General features: G+C 39.2%; 1 protein-coding gene across 1 annotated transcript in view; it reads left to right on the top strand.

Annotated features, from left to right (window-relative positions):
• Positions 1-1,205: 1,205 nt before the first annotated feature.
• Positions 1,206-15,565, top strand: part of LOC134320335 (genetic suppressor element 1-like) — a 62,796-nt gene continuing 48,436 nt past the window's right edge. The window contains exon 1 of the mRNA XM_063001689.1: positions 1,206-1,245. Coding sequence (XP_062857759.1) covers positions 1,209-1,245 — 37 coding nt within the window. The 5' untranslated portion in view covers positions 1,206-1,208. The remainder of the gene's footprint in view (positions 1,246-15,565) is intronic.

Genomic DNA, 15,565 nt, shown 5'->3' with positions numbered 1-15,565 from the left:
GCTTTCTCTCTACTGACGCCGATTCCTGCCCTGATTGAGGAGAGAGAGACTAACACAGGTCCCTCCGACACGTGTGCAGTAGCCGACTGCATCTTTTCACCTGCACGAGGCAAGTTCATATGCGGATCAGCTTTGTGTATGGAGAGACACACCCTGATCAACGCATTATCCCTCGTTTATGTGCAGGCGCCATCAATCAGCCAGCAGAGGTCATAATTACCTAAGTTATGAGGAGTCCCTATCTGGCTCCCACCCCGTATGAACAACACCCAATCGTTGTTCGTGCAGGCGCTCTGGTGTGCTAGCGTGTTTTACCGCTGTGCCACTTGAGTGCCAGCAGCTACTTAGAGTTGTAGGATGATATTGTTCGTAAAATAAATAACATTTTCAAAATGTGATGCTTTTACTTTAGATCTCTTTGTGTAATGTCAGTGTTTTGTTTAGAGATATGAGCAATGTGATCTGTAGCGAATATGTAATAAAAGAGGCAAACTGAAAGGTGCAATTACTTTTTCACATCACTGTTTGTTTGTGCATGTAAATAAGTGTCTGTGTATAATGGGGTGTGGGGAACAGATGCCATATTACTCTGTTGGCCTCTGTCTCTTTCATTAGGGCTGACAAATCAGCTGTCACTCATGCTGCAGTCCAATTTACACTTAATGACTGTCTTAACACTGAAGGCTGATTTCTCACACTTTCACTCTGTATCTCTCTTTACCCTCAGTCACTCTTATATTGCCTCTTCTGCTTTCTCTCTCTCTCTCTCTCTCTCTCTCTCTCTCTCTCTCTCTCTCTCTCTCTCTCTCTCTTTCTCTCTCTCACTTTCTCTCCTGCACATGCTCACACACAGATCAGTGTTTGGAGAAAGCTTAGTGTGCTCTTCCTTCTGTTCAGTCAGAGTGGGATGCTGCAATAGAAGAAGGAAAAGGGGAAAAGAGGCAGAAAGAGGAACAGAGCAGGGAGGACCTCGGCTCCTGCTGGAGATGACGGGATGACACAATTTGCGCTCGTTTATACGACCTGACCTTATCTCTTTCCAGCTTAATCTAATTCTTGGATTTGAATCTCTCTCGAAAAGCTACAGAGTGGCAATGGATTTCCTGAAATCCTAATGAGTGAACCCATCAGAATCTTCTTTTGCATTGTGAGCAGCGAGGTACCCCCCACAGAGCATCTGTCTCTGAGTTCAAGAATCTTCATCCAGCATGTTTGGACTAAAGCCTCCACTCTACTATCTGTCAGGTATGATGGAATAAGCTGTGTCTGCTGAGGTTTGTGTGTGTATGTGAGAGTGCGCTGTGTGTGCAGGGGGGCGAGTGGCAGCTAGGCAGGGCTAGAAGGTTAATTCGAGCAAAGCTGTGGTGATTGAGGAGGTTAAAGGGAGGGCAGGAGCAGGGCTGCAGTTGGAAGTGGGGTTGAAAGAGAGAGAGAAACAGGGAGACAGGGTGAAAGAGACTCTGAGAGAGTGAATGAAAGAGAATAAGGGGGAATGTGTGTAGGTAGGTGGAACAATTCTGTTTGTGTGATATATATAGATACCCGCCTTACCGGTGCCCTCAGCTGTATTTGTTCACTCTGTGCTTGACTTGCTATTTAAGCATGGTAATTGGAAATAGGAGCACCGGGTCTATAATCTCTGCTGTTTAGTGTAAGTCATTAGCTAGAAGAAGGCTTAGTGTGTTTTATTTAAGAGCTGAAGGGATGTGTCAGGTTAACAGGGTCAGAGGGTCACACATCTCACACCAGTAAATGTTGTGGAAAGGTCAGAGTGTGTGTTTTCTCTAAAGAAATATTCAGATCTATGGTTTGCTTGTTCCAGCTCCACGTACCATATAGAAGCACTTTGCAGTTCTACAATTACTGACCGTAGTCCGTCTATTTCTCTACATACTTTTTTAGCCTGCTTTTACCCTGTTCTTCAATGGTCAGGAGCCCCACAGGACCACCACAGAGCAGGTATTTTTTAGGTGGTGAATCATTCTCAGCACTGCAGTGACACTGACATGGTGGTGTGTTAGTGTGTGTTGTGCTGGTATGAGTGGATCAGACACAGCAGCGCTGCTGGAGTTTTCTAAACACTGTGTCCACTCACTGTCCACTCTATTAGACACTCTTATCTAGTTGGTCCACATTGCAGATGTAAAGTCAGAGATGATCACTCATCTATTGCTGCTGTTTGCTATTATTGCTGAGGTGTTTAAAAACTCCATCAGCGCTGCTGTGTCTTATCCACTCATACCAGCACAACACACACTAACACACCACCACCATGTCAGTGTCACTGCAGTGATGAGATCATTCACCACCTAAATAATACCTGCTCTGTAGTGGTCCTGGGAGAGTCCTGACCATTGAAGAACAGCATGAAAGGGGAAGCAAAGCATGCAGAGAAACAGTCAGTAATTGTAGAACTACAAAGTGCTTCTATATGGTAAGTGAAGCCTATAAAATGTACAATGTGTGTAGAAACAAGGAGGTGGTTTTAATGTTATGGCTGATCAGTGTATATCTTACTGAGGCCTGTACCATTCTCTTGGTGTAATAACCATTGACTGTACACGCTGACCAAGTTGAAAAACTAGCCAGTTAAACAGGAGTTGTGAGTAAAGCTCCTGTCACTCACACCCCAATAACAAACACTAAAGATCATTTTCTCTCGCTATATTGATCTAAAAAATCTGTACATGGGTTTTCTGTTTATTTATTCTGTTTTTTTCTTTCAATTTGTCATCTGTCAGTATGTGTCAGTTTCTGAAATGTTAAAGTTTATTTTTACATGCCTGCACACATCTCATGCTCATAAATGTTTTAGGTTGTTGTTATAACCATCAGAGGTGTCAAAGAGAACGCACTGAGTTAGTCTTCTCAGTTGTACTATTACCTACTGCGGTTACCACTGACCCACACTGCACTCTTATCTTTTTGCACCATCTCAACCTTTTCACACTTGGCTTGGGGACTTATGAGACTAGGGGGACAAAAATGATTCAGTTGGTAAGCACAAAATTGCCCCCATCTATGTGAAGGATCTAGTGATCACATTAAAAATTGTCTATGCAATCAAAATAGTGGCATGAAGTCAAAATAGCTGATGTTGTTGCTATACAGTTCCAGGGCCCTTTGATATTTGATCCTCAGTTTTAGTTATTGTTTACAGTTATTCTGGTTTTCTCCCATCTTGCAAAAACATGCTGACATTTACCTGGGTACATTTTAAACTACTTTAATGTGTTTAATGCTCTTAATACTTTTGTGACTAAAATCCCTTATTGACATTGTTTAGCCATTCTACAGTTACATGCATAGTTGGATAAAAAATACTGGATAAAAATGCCATACAGAGGCAGAATGTTACACTGGCTCTGTGTGTGCGTATCTGTGTGTGTGCGTATCTGTGTGTGTGCGTGTGTGTGGTTGATACAGAACTGCCAGTCCAGACCTCATCAGCATTATTAATAAACTAGGCAGAGACTACCACACATCACATTACCATCTGTGCTTGCAGAGCTGCTGCCACTCTGTCACACCACACACACACACACACACCACACACCCCTCCTATATGTAACTATCTATCTATCTATCTATCTATCTATCTATCTATCTATCTATCTATCTATCTATCTATCTATCTATCTATCTATCTATCTATCTATCTATATATCTATCTATATATCTATCTATATATATATATATATAAAGAGAAAGAGAGAGTGTGAGAGAGAGGAGCAATTTCTTTTTTTATTGCATTGTAATGTCATTGAAATATTTTTGATTGACATTAAAACCACCTCCTTGTTTCTACACTCACTGTCCATTTTATCAGCTCCACTTACCATATAGAAGCACTTTGTAGTTCTACAATTACTGAATGTAGTCCATCTGTTTCTCTACATACTTTTTTGCCTGCTTTCACCCTGTTGTTTGGTGGACCCCCACAGGACCACCACAGAACAGGTATTATTTGGGTGGTGGATGATTCTCAGCGCTGCAGTGACACTGACATGGTGGTGGTGTGTTAGTGTGTGTTGTGCTGGTATGAGTGGATCAGACACAGCAGCAATGCTGGAGTTTTTAAATACCATGTCCACTCACTGTCCACTCTATTAGACACTTCCACCTAGTTGGTCCACCTTGTAGATGTAAAGTCAGAGACGATCGCTCATCTATTGCTGCTGTTTGAGTTGGTCATCTTCTAGACCTTCTACACCACTGGGCGCTGTTGGCTAGATATTTTTGGTTGGTGGACTATTTTTAGTCCAGCAGTGACAGTGATGTGTTTAAAAGTGAGAGAGTATGATGGTGTGTGTGAGAGAGTATGATAGTGTGTGTGAGAGAATTCATCTCAGAGTTATGGCCTACACGGCCTCTCATACACACACACACACACACACACACACACACACACACACATATCAGAAATCATTTTAACATGACATTGGTTCCTCTTTCTAAAAACATTAACAGTTCTTTTAATTTTACTGCATGTCAGTTTGCTGGTGGACACAGGAGGAGTCACTTTTTATGGCAGCCTTTAAATTACACATTGCTGTTAATGATTACATTGTATTATTATGGCACCAGTGTTACCAGTATCATACTGTGAAACTGGCTTTTGGATTTTATTTTTAGTTTTACTGGTCAAAATTGAATAAATAAAGGCTTCATAAAAATGTGACCTTATTCTAGCTGCTGCGTCATCACACTTACCTGTAGTTGCAAATAACATGCGTATGTGTGTGCAGTATTATAATGCATTATTACAATACAAGTGAAATTAAACTTAAACAGGCCTACAGCAAAATCATTGTTATTAACAAAGTGTGTCTGACGTGACATAATTAGTTCATGGCTTTTGATGGTATTAGTTCAAGAATGTTGTATGTTCATGTATTACACAATCAAATAACACTTAAAACTTGGCGTTAAATCTCCCACCCCAACCCACAACTTGAGAGATAACATGATAAATGTGGGTGTAATAATGGGCCAAAAATATTTAATGTATTTTTAAATGGTTGGTTGATGTGAGGCCTCCTGCACTACATGAACATAGTCTACATAGCCCATATGGTTAATCTAACCATAGTCATGCTTTTTACTATAAATGTTTGAATAAGGAATTTGCACAAGCAGCCTGTGGATGTTAAAATCCTAATGATGTGTCTGACATGATAATATATTCATTGCAGGTAGCTTTGTGTGTGTGTCTTTGTGAAAGACAGACTGTTTGTTCATTTGTGTGTGTGTGCCCACCCCTCACCCCACTCCACTCTTCTTCACAGTGGGATGCCAGCCATCCTTTGGTTCTCTTCATTCTCTTCCACCTCAGTCATGCTCACACGCAAAATACCCCACTTTACACTGCTTTGTAGCCACTGTTGCTACAGTGACCATGTCAGACACACACACTCGTCTTTCTATGATTTCTTAAGTGGGGTTAAAAAAGAGGGAAAAGAAGAGAGGATGGACCGATGAATGGAGAGGGGATAAAAGGATGACACTAGGGGCCATGCCAATGAGAGGCAGCAAATAAGCAAGAAAAATGACAAAAGGTAAAAATGATTAGGAAATAAAAGGGAGATGATTAAAATAAATACATTTGGGCAGATTTATTGTGTAAGGGTTATGCAATACAGAGACTTGCAGTGTAATTTAGAAGTCATAACAGATACAGTACAGGGGTTTGAATGCTTCATAGTCTACTTTACGTAGCATCTCTTTTGCAGTCTGTATAGTGTTTAATACTGAGCATGAAGCAGAATACACCCAGTGTCAATCACACAAGTATCACACAAGTATCACACTTAACTATTTACTCATATCCTGTGGCAGTTTAAAGCAGTCAATCCAGCTACTGCAAGTTTTTTGAGGGGTGGAAAGAAACTGGAGAACCAAAACACACACTGACACGATAAGGTTTAATATGGATTTAGATTTTACTAGGTAAGGCATTGTTAGGCAGCTAGTTGTGTTGATAATTTACAGCTTTAGTGTCTGGTGTTCAGTACTGAGTACTGCTTCCAGTTTGTGTGTACACATGAGTTGTAGGGCAGTTGTAGTCTATTGGTAGCCTAGTGGTTAGGGTACTGACTAGTAATCAGAAGGTCACTGGTTCAAGCTCCACCACTGCCAGGTTGCCACTGTTGGGTCCTTGAGCAAGACCCTTTACCCTAAATTGCTTAGACTGTATACTGTCACAGCACTGTAAGTACCTTTTATAAAGGCATCTGCTAAATGCCGAAAATGTAAATGCAACAGGTGAACAGTCAGTTTCTAAATCTGATGTTTTGGAAGCAGGAAAAATGTTCAAGCAAAAGGATCTGAGCAACTTTCACAAGGGCCGGATTGTGATGGCTAGACGTCTATGTCAGAGCATCTCCAGTACAGCAAGTCTTGTGGGCTGATCCAGACATGCAGTGCTTAGTGCCTACCAAAAATGGTCCAAAGGAAGACCAGTGAACTGGCAACAGGTGCCTTAAGCTCAGTGATGTGAATGGGGAGTGATGGCGACTGAAGGCTAGCCCGTCTAGTCTGATCCCACAAAAGAGCTGCCGTAGAACAAACTGACAATGACTGAAAGGTGTCAGAGTGCATTGCAGCTTGCTTGGTAAGGGTCTGCCCATAAAAAAAAGAAGTTTCTTCTAAAATGCTGTAAATGTACTTTAAATTACTGGAAATGTTTTATTCAAGTGATGATCAGTAATTAACCTGGGAGTGTACCATTTTAAATACATTTGGCTAACTGACTGAGTAACTAAGGGGGCATTTTAACACAGTGACAGTTGGCATAGGGTAGCTTTTTTCTTTAATAAATACAATGATTATGTAAAATTTGTATTTCTTGTTTTTTCAGGTTCTCAAAAATTAAGATCTCAAACAATTAAGTATAACAAGTATGTAAAAATACATTTTGTGTATGTGTGCTGGTGTAAGTTCAGAGAGTACCAATAAGTGCGGTGTGTGCTCCCAGATGTCTGTGGTGCTTGCTTCACCCTGCAGTGACTGCTATTATAAACGGTCCTTCTCCTGCAGGTGCACCAGGGAGCCCACGTCTGTAACTGAAAGACAGTGAATACAGAGAGCGCCAGCTGTGCTCCTAACTGCGGCACCAGAAGCCTCCACCACAATGCCGTCACTCACTACTTACCCGTGTGTGTTGTTGCGCTGAGAAACAGACAATAGCAGTGATGAGATGGTGTGTTTAACCAAGTGCTAGACTGCGACAGCACTGGAGAGACATCAGTAGCACTTCTGTGGCTTCTAAAGCCCTCTAAACAGAGTTGAGGCCTCGGGGGCATGCTCCAAATTCTATACACACACACACACACACACTGACACACACACACACACACACACACAGGAGTCAGTGAAAGATGGGGATTGTTAAGTAAAGTTCTTTCAATTCACACAGGCAGGTTTGTGTGTGTGTGTTAGGCATAGTGCCAGTAGGTTTAATTGCCCAGAGACTTTAGTGGCATCATTAAACTCTTCTTAGTGATCTTTTTAACTTTTGTGTTCATTAATAATATTTTAAATGATTAATGAAAGGTAACTTTTGCACCAATACTGAACAATAATGACACCTTGGACAGTGGCAATGACCATGCATTATTATTCATATATTCTTAATTGGCCCTGTTGGCGTTCTAGCACTGGTTGATTTTTCAACAAATTAAAAACATAACTAAAATATGACATGATAACAATAAAACAATCCTTCATTTATTAGTTTATCTTTAATCCATTGGCTTCATCCTGATCAGGGTTTTTGTGGATCCTGACCCACCTAAGAACATTCTGTGCAAGGCAAGAATACCGGTACAGGTCATCAATCCATCCCAAGACACCACACACTCAAACACTACACTGCTTTCTCTGAATTCACCTCCAAGTAGTAAAACAACTGCTGGTCTTTACTTAACCTGTCAAATTAAACTTCTACATTTTTAATGATAATATATTTAAATAAATACATATAGTCAGAGAGCATATAAACTGATTCAGTAGAAATTAACCAGGTATAAAGTCTAGTTTTAATTTTTTTATTAGCTACATCTTCATTTACATTATGGATGTTTCATGACTATAAAGAAATGTAAATATATTCTAAGGAATGTGTTTTAAACCATCAGCACAGCATGCATTGTAAGAATTACAGAGAAATAGAGTCCAGGTGAACACGTGAAATTATCTCAGCTCTCTACAACTATGATCCAAAATGAGAACTCTCACAGAGCCCGACCTTAGCCCCACTAAACAGCTTTGGAATAAACTGAAACATCAATTAAGGCTTTCTTGACCAACATTAGTGCCCAGCTATACAAATGCTCTTTTGATTGAATGGACACAAATTCCCATAGACATATTTCAAAGATCTGTGAAAAGCCTTCTCAGAAGAGTATCTGTTGTTATAGCTGAAAAGACTACATAAAGGTCTCTCTATTTTAACATTTAATACTATATGTTTTTAAAATGTTGATGTTCAGCAAGCTTGTGGTCGTGTGTCCAAATACTTTTGGACATATAGCGTACATAACAAAAGAGGAAATATTTGTGGCTTGGAATCAGATTTAACTATCAGTGTTTACTGTTCCAGATGAGTGCTTCTCTTTTGTTGCAATCATTTCCACACAGCTCCAGAATTTGCATAATCTACATAATTAGCCTGATTTCACTAGATAGCACTTCTGCAGATGATAATGTGACTAAGTGGTTCATCAAAATTAGGGCAATCATTGGTGATCTTGTAGCAAGCTGCTACTTTTAGGGAGATGGAGAGAGATTTGAGTTTTGTCACTTGTTTGGTAGCTCTTAGTGAGACCAGCAGCAATATTAAAATAAAAATACAAGGTACAACACAAGATAAAGATATCAAAAAATATATAGTATTTACATGGCAATATGTATATATACAATGGGTTTGAAATGGCCTGTTATGTTGTTAAAACCTCTTTGCTTTAAGACAGTTTGTCCTCTTTAACCTCTTTGAGTTTAAGTATCATTTGATCCATGTGACTTTCCTATTCCAATTTATTATATTTATAATATGTATTTTTGTAGGATATTTATTGGGTATGTCCCCAATCTGAACTCTGGCATATTGGCTTATAAAAGTAATGATTGGATACTGATATCCTCCCCGTGTCTGGAGAGTTTTCTCTATGTACTCTGGCTTCGTTCCACTTGTCAGAAACATCCTACTAAATGGACTGGCTGCATTAATTTCCCCTGAATTTGAGTGAGTGAATGGGGTTATACAGGCTATTTTCTTAGTTAAACCTATAGTGTTTTCAGGCTACATGTTATAGAGGCTAAATGGGTAGCACTGGGTAAGACCTGGGTTCAGTTCCCAAGTGAAGAGGTCTGTGTGGAGTTTGCATGCTCTCCCTCCCTTTCCTCTCACAGTCCAAAGACATGCAAGTGAGGTAAGATGGAGATACAAAACTGTCCTAGGTGTGTGTGTGTGTGTGTGTATACCTTGTGATGGACTGGCTAACTGTCCAGGGTGTTTCCTGCATTTCACCCAGTAATTTGTACCCACTGTGACCCTGAATCTAAAAAAGCAGTGGTAAAACAGACATGAATGAATACATGAATGAATTTTATTGGAGCTCTGACCCTAGTTTTTAAAACAAGATGGATTATGTGAACAAAAGTGTGTGTGTGTGTGTGTGTGTGTGTGTGTGTGTGTGTGTGTGTGTGTGTGTGTGTTATACATTATTCTATACCTCCTTTATGTAATTACATGGTGCTTGTATGGTGCATTACTAAATTACACTAGCCCATTACCACTGGGATCCAGGGTTTCAATTCTTTAGTGGGTGTCTACATACAGACATGATTGGCTATGTTTGAAAGGGATGGATGGGAAAGCCCTGCAATAGACTGCAGTCCTCTCCGGGGTGTGTTACTGCATCGCACCCAGTATTTCTGGGGAATCTGGGCCCACTGCAATCCTGACCAGGACAAAGCTGTAATAAAACATAAAAATGAAATGACAATATTGTTTTGCATTCTAGATTCCAAAAATATAAATGTCAATTAACAGAATTAAAGCTCAATTTTAAAATACATTAAAATCATTATGTATATTTTACAGTATTACAATTTATCTCTTTAACTATTTAAACGTAGCTTTGTACAATAAAACGGTCATATTAAGATCTTACTCTTGTGAGAACCGACTGCTGTTAATGCCAGATGTCTTCCTCACTCTCACTTAAAAGCAGTCACCACGTTCACCTGCTGTTTCTGTTTATTCTAGCCTGCTTATCTTGCACTTTTGCATGCAGCACAGTTTGTTTATCCTGTGGGTGTGTATTTGTGTGCAGGTCTGTGTGTACGTGTGGCAATGCCCTGATCTTCCATCACGCTAATCCTTGTTTAGAACCTGATCTTAGTCTCTGTGTAAGTGAGCAGAGAATTAACAACACAGCGCAGCACCTGGAGGTTCTCGGAGCACATCACCCATTTCCACAATTTACAAATGTTACACTTTATTTATCTAAAGAAGTAAAGAAGGAACAAAGTTCAAACTTACAAACCTGTTTTTTATAACTTTACTTATAACATAAAATAGTGTGGCCAATACAGAGTCAACATTACAACAGTCCCTTTGTTAACCTGTGCTCAGAGGATGGGGATGGGGATAAACACAAAACATGCAAATCATTAAGAGATATTTACTTAAAATCCTTCTTTTCACTTTTTGAAAAGTGTTTAATATAAATACACTGAACTGCAAATAAGGCAAAACTGGACCGATACTTGTAAAATGTGTCTGGCCATTGATTTTTAAGCTATCTTCAATAAATAAATAAAAATCATTAAAAAGAACAATCGGACCAACTTGAACATCATTAATTTTGGATTGCAAACGCCTTTGCCCTGACAATGGCTACAGGATGTGCATTCATTCATTTATTCATTTTAATTAACCGCTTTATTCTGTTCATGGTTGTTGTGAGTCCGGTGCTACCCAGAAACACTGGACAAACAGGAACTAACCCCAGACAGGGCAATAATCCATCACAGGGTGGCACACTCTCACACAGTTTAATTAATAGTTTGTTTTTTTTACCTTGGGAAATTTTTAACATAGCCAATTCAAATTCCTAATGTTTTTCAGAGTTGGAAAAACAGATAGATCCCAAAAATTCCTATAAAGTCATAGGGACATCACGCAAAACCCCAGCCCCTCACAGCCAAGGACTAAACACTGAAGTTGGACTAAAAAAGTCCCCAGGACCTATTATATTGTGAGGCAGCCACTCTATTAGCTCCACTCCTGTGCTGACCTAACGTTGTCGAAGTTGTAGGTTATTCTAAACTGGAACATCATTATATGCAGCAATGTCAGAGTAGCAAAATCTGCACCTCATCAATTCATTTAACATATCTGACACAGAGTAAAATTGCATTATGCCTGTTGAAGAAAATAAACATTAATCTCGAGACCGCAAGAAGAGATCACAAGCTGTTGTTAAGAGAAAATGGACTATAATAAAGTGGGTAGCACTGTCATCTCACAGCAAGAAGCTCCTGGGTTCAATGCCCAGGTGGGGCGGTCCGGGTCCTTTCTATGTTTTCCCCGTGTCTGCATGGGTTTCCTCCAGGATCTCCGGTTTCCTCCCACAGTCCAAAGACATGCAAGTGAGGTGAATTGGAGATACTAAATTGTCCATGACTGTGTTCGACAATAAACTTGTGAACTGATGAACTAGTACCTACTGTTTTTTCATGCATGTAACCAAAGTGTGTAAAACATTACATTAAAATCCTAATAAATAAATAAATAATAAACATTCTGTGCCGGGTTACAATGGGTCTGGGGCAAGGCAAGAAAACATCCAGGACAGGGCGCCACTCCATAGACGCTCTCACAAGAACACATAGACCTTATAATAATAAAATATGTAAATCAATGGCCTTCTCAGGCTTTAGTAGTACTGCGCTCCCCCACTCACAGTCCTGCTGGTGTGCGTGTTTGTGCAAATGCTCTGGTCTGATTCTGCTGTTATGTTCTTTCTTAAAACAGCTGCATTGTAATCACAGCAATAACAAGTGAATCGTCTAAACTGCCCCGCCTTTACTCAGACGCACACGTATTATTCTCTCCTGTTTTTTCCACCGTACTGAATCCGGTTGTTTCCTTTGGGTCTCACAGCTGCAGGTGCTTCAGTTATCAGTTAGCACTAACTGCCACACAGAAAAAACATACAAACACACGCACCCACACACGCACACAGTTTATTGAACCTCTGACTTCTTTAAAAGGTCTGTACAGTAGACAGTGACATTTCCCAGAGCTGCTGAACTCTTTTTTGTGGTGCCACAATACACTTGACTTGGCACAGTTGGCTGAACACACTTGTCTGTGTACGTGTGTGTGTGTGAGAGAGAGAGAGAGAGAGAGAGAGACAATGATAGTGTGTGTGTGGGTGTGTGTGTGTGCGAGTACTGGCACACAGGAGGAGGGAATCCACAGGAGAGGGGTAATACTATAAGCTGGAACTCCCCCATGTTCCTCTTCACCCCTCTCTTTTTCTCCTGCTCCTCATGCAGCTTCCTCTTTCAGCACTGACGGCTTGCACGCCCTGTCATTAGCACAAAGTGGGGGAGGTGCAAGCGCCTCTGGGTATTGAGGGGGTGACTGATCAGGGAGGAGAGAAGGAGACATTCTTCTTTATTCTAAACACAGAAACACAAGAGGGGGGTAATGCCATAATGGGAATGTTTTTTCTGCATGTTACCTAAAAAAAAAACATGGCTAAATTATAATGAGCTTGAATATTTTTCCTAATATTCATATGATTTTTATAATTTTTACCACAAAATCTAAACATTTTTATTAAAATATTGTTTCTTTTTCACATTGTACACACAGTACATGTTTAGGTTGTAAATAAATTAATATATTACTATATGTAAATATAATTAATATATTTATTAAGTAATAATTTATCTTTAGTAACCTCCATGGTCATGGGCCCTGGTCAGTTTGGAGCAGGCCCTAGCATTTGCCTTCCAGCGCATGCTTTAGGTGTTCTTTTAAGGCATTTTGGGTCAGGCTATGATGGGTCTGGTGCAAGGCAGGAAAATATCCAGGACAGGGCATCACTTCAGACATGCACTCACAGGAAGACATATCAAGAGCAATTGTCTATACACCACTAAAATGATAAGTTTCAAATCTGTAATTCTTCATCACATTTTTAGATTTAAAGCACTTGCTACATACTCAATCATGTTTAGCAGATGGAGGTTTCTCCACAAGGGTAGCTACTGGCACTGTAGCTTTTAAATGTGTCAAAACTTGTAACACCGGTGCTTAGAGTTAATGACACTGTTTGTCTTTGTTACTGTTTGTCCTGGAAGTAACAGAGACCTAACCAAACCATGTTGTGTAATGAATATGAATATGAATCGTAGTTTATGCAACACCAATCCAAGGTAATTATAATGATGATGTATGCATGCATATATTATATATAACAATGTACATAATGTTTATACATTTTGCAATCAGGGATAGATAGATAGATAGATAGATAGATAGATAGATAGATAGATAGATAGATAGATAGATAGATAGATAGATAGATAGATAGATAGACACAGATAGATAAACACAGACAGACAGACAGATAGATAGACAGACAGACACTTTATCCAGAGGGAAATTATTGGCCTCCAGTAGTTGAACAAGCAAAAGAGGAAAAACTAATACAAATACAAATAAAGTAAGTAGAATGTAGCGAATGTACAATGTGCATATATACAATATATGGTATTCAAATAGAATTGTTCAAATTGTGCATCTGGCATAAAAATAATAGAAGCAGCAGTGTATGTATTCCTATGTATTCTATATATATACACACACACACACACACACATACATATACAGTATATACAGTGGTGTTCAAAAAAAAAAGCAGTGATTTTTAAAAAGTGAATAAAGCGCAAAATCATTATAATAACTTTTATTTCCATGAATGCAAATGCACTGAAAATACTACACCTTAAATTATAAATCAAAATTTACAATTAACAATTAACAAAATTTAGCCAGTTTGTGTTAATCCTTTACAGAAAGTTAAGAAAAATGAATTTTAGGCTGTTCAAAATAATAGCAGTGCCAGCATTTTTCTTTAAAAACTCAAAAAATGTATGTATAAACTGAAAAAAAATGTTTGAGGTTTCACTTTTGAATTACTGAACTAATATTTAGTGGCATAACAATTGTTTCTGAGATCTGTGTTGCATGGAGTTGACCAACCTCTGGCACCTCTGAACAGGTATTCCAGTCCAGGATGATTAGACGACATTCCACAGTTCTTCTGCAATGTTCAATTTTGCCTCAAAAAAACATGTTTCAGATTTCAGCCCACCAGTTCTCTATGAGATTGAAGTCAGGGGATTGGGCTGGCCACTCTATTACCTCAATCTTGTTTGTCTGTAACCAAGATGTTTTGGGTCATTGTTATGTTGAAACACCCATTTTAAGGACATTTCTTTTTTGACATAGGGCAACATGATCTCCTCAAGTATTCTGATATATTTAAACTGATCCATGATCCCTCGTATGTGATAAATAGGTGTAACACCATGACATGAAAAACATCCCCATATCATCATTTTGTACCACCATGCTTTACTGTCTTCACAGTGTACTTTGGCTTGAATTAAGTGTTCGGGGGTCGTCTGACATACTGTCTACGGCCACTAGACCCAAAAAGAACAATTTTGCTTCTATCAGTCCACAAAATGTTGAGCCATTTCTCTTCGGACCAGTCAATGTGTTTCTTGGCAAATTTGAACCCATTCAGGACACGTCTTTTTCTTAACAACGGGACTTTGCAAGAAGTTCTTGCTGGTAAATCGGCTTCACTTAATCATCTTCTGTACTCACTGGTAACTTCAGATGTTCCTTGATCTTTCTGGAGGTGATTATTTTGGCTATTATTCGATCCATTCGAACAGTAGTTCCACGCTTCCTTCCGCGTCTTTCAGGTTTTGGTTGTCACTTCAAAGCATTTGAGATCATTTTACCTGAGCAGCCAATAATTTGCTGCACTTCTCTGTATGTTTTTCCCTCTACAATCAACTTTTTAATCAAAGTACGCTGTTCATCAGAAAAATGTCTGGAACAACCCATTTTACCCAGTATTTCAGAAGGAAATGCGCTATGACCAACATGTGCAACATTTGCCACTCTCCGACCTTAAATAAGGCCCAAAATTGACACACGTTCTTCTGCAGAATGAATGACTTCACCAATTGAACTCCTCACTGCTATTATTTTGAACAAGCCCCTTTCAATCAATGCTTCGAGTACTCAAAATTAGCGGCATGCATGTGTTAATTGTTGGGTTTGTTTCGTTTTCATTACTCTACTACACTTTCAAGTAAATTATTTGCTATGTAGAAATATCTTTTCTACTAAAAACAGTGATTTATCAGGTTAATGATGTGTGACTGCTATTTTTTTGAACACCACTGTATGTGTCTGTGTGTATGTATATGTATATATGCTGATTGTAAAGGTCATAAACAC

The sequence above is a fragment of the Trichomycterus rosablanca genome, chromosome 1, assembly GCF_030014385.1.
Source record: "Trichomycterus rosablanca isolate fTriRos1 chromosome 1, fTriRos1.hap1, whole genome shotgun sequence".
Classification (NCBI taxonomy): Eukaryota; Metazoa; Chordata; class Actinopteri; order Siluriformes; family Trichomycteridae; genus Trichomycterus; species Trichomycterus rosablanca.
The sequence above is the reverse complement of the archived record's forward strand: the minus strand, read 5'-3'. Positions and strand labels throughout refer to the sequence as shown.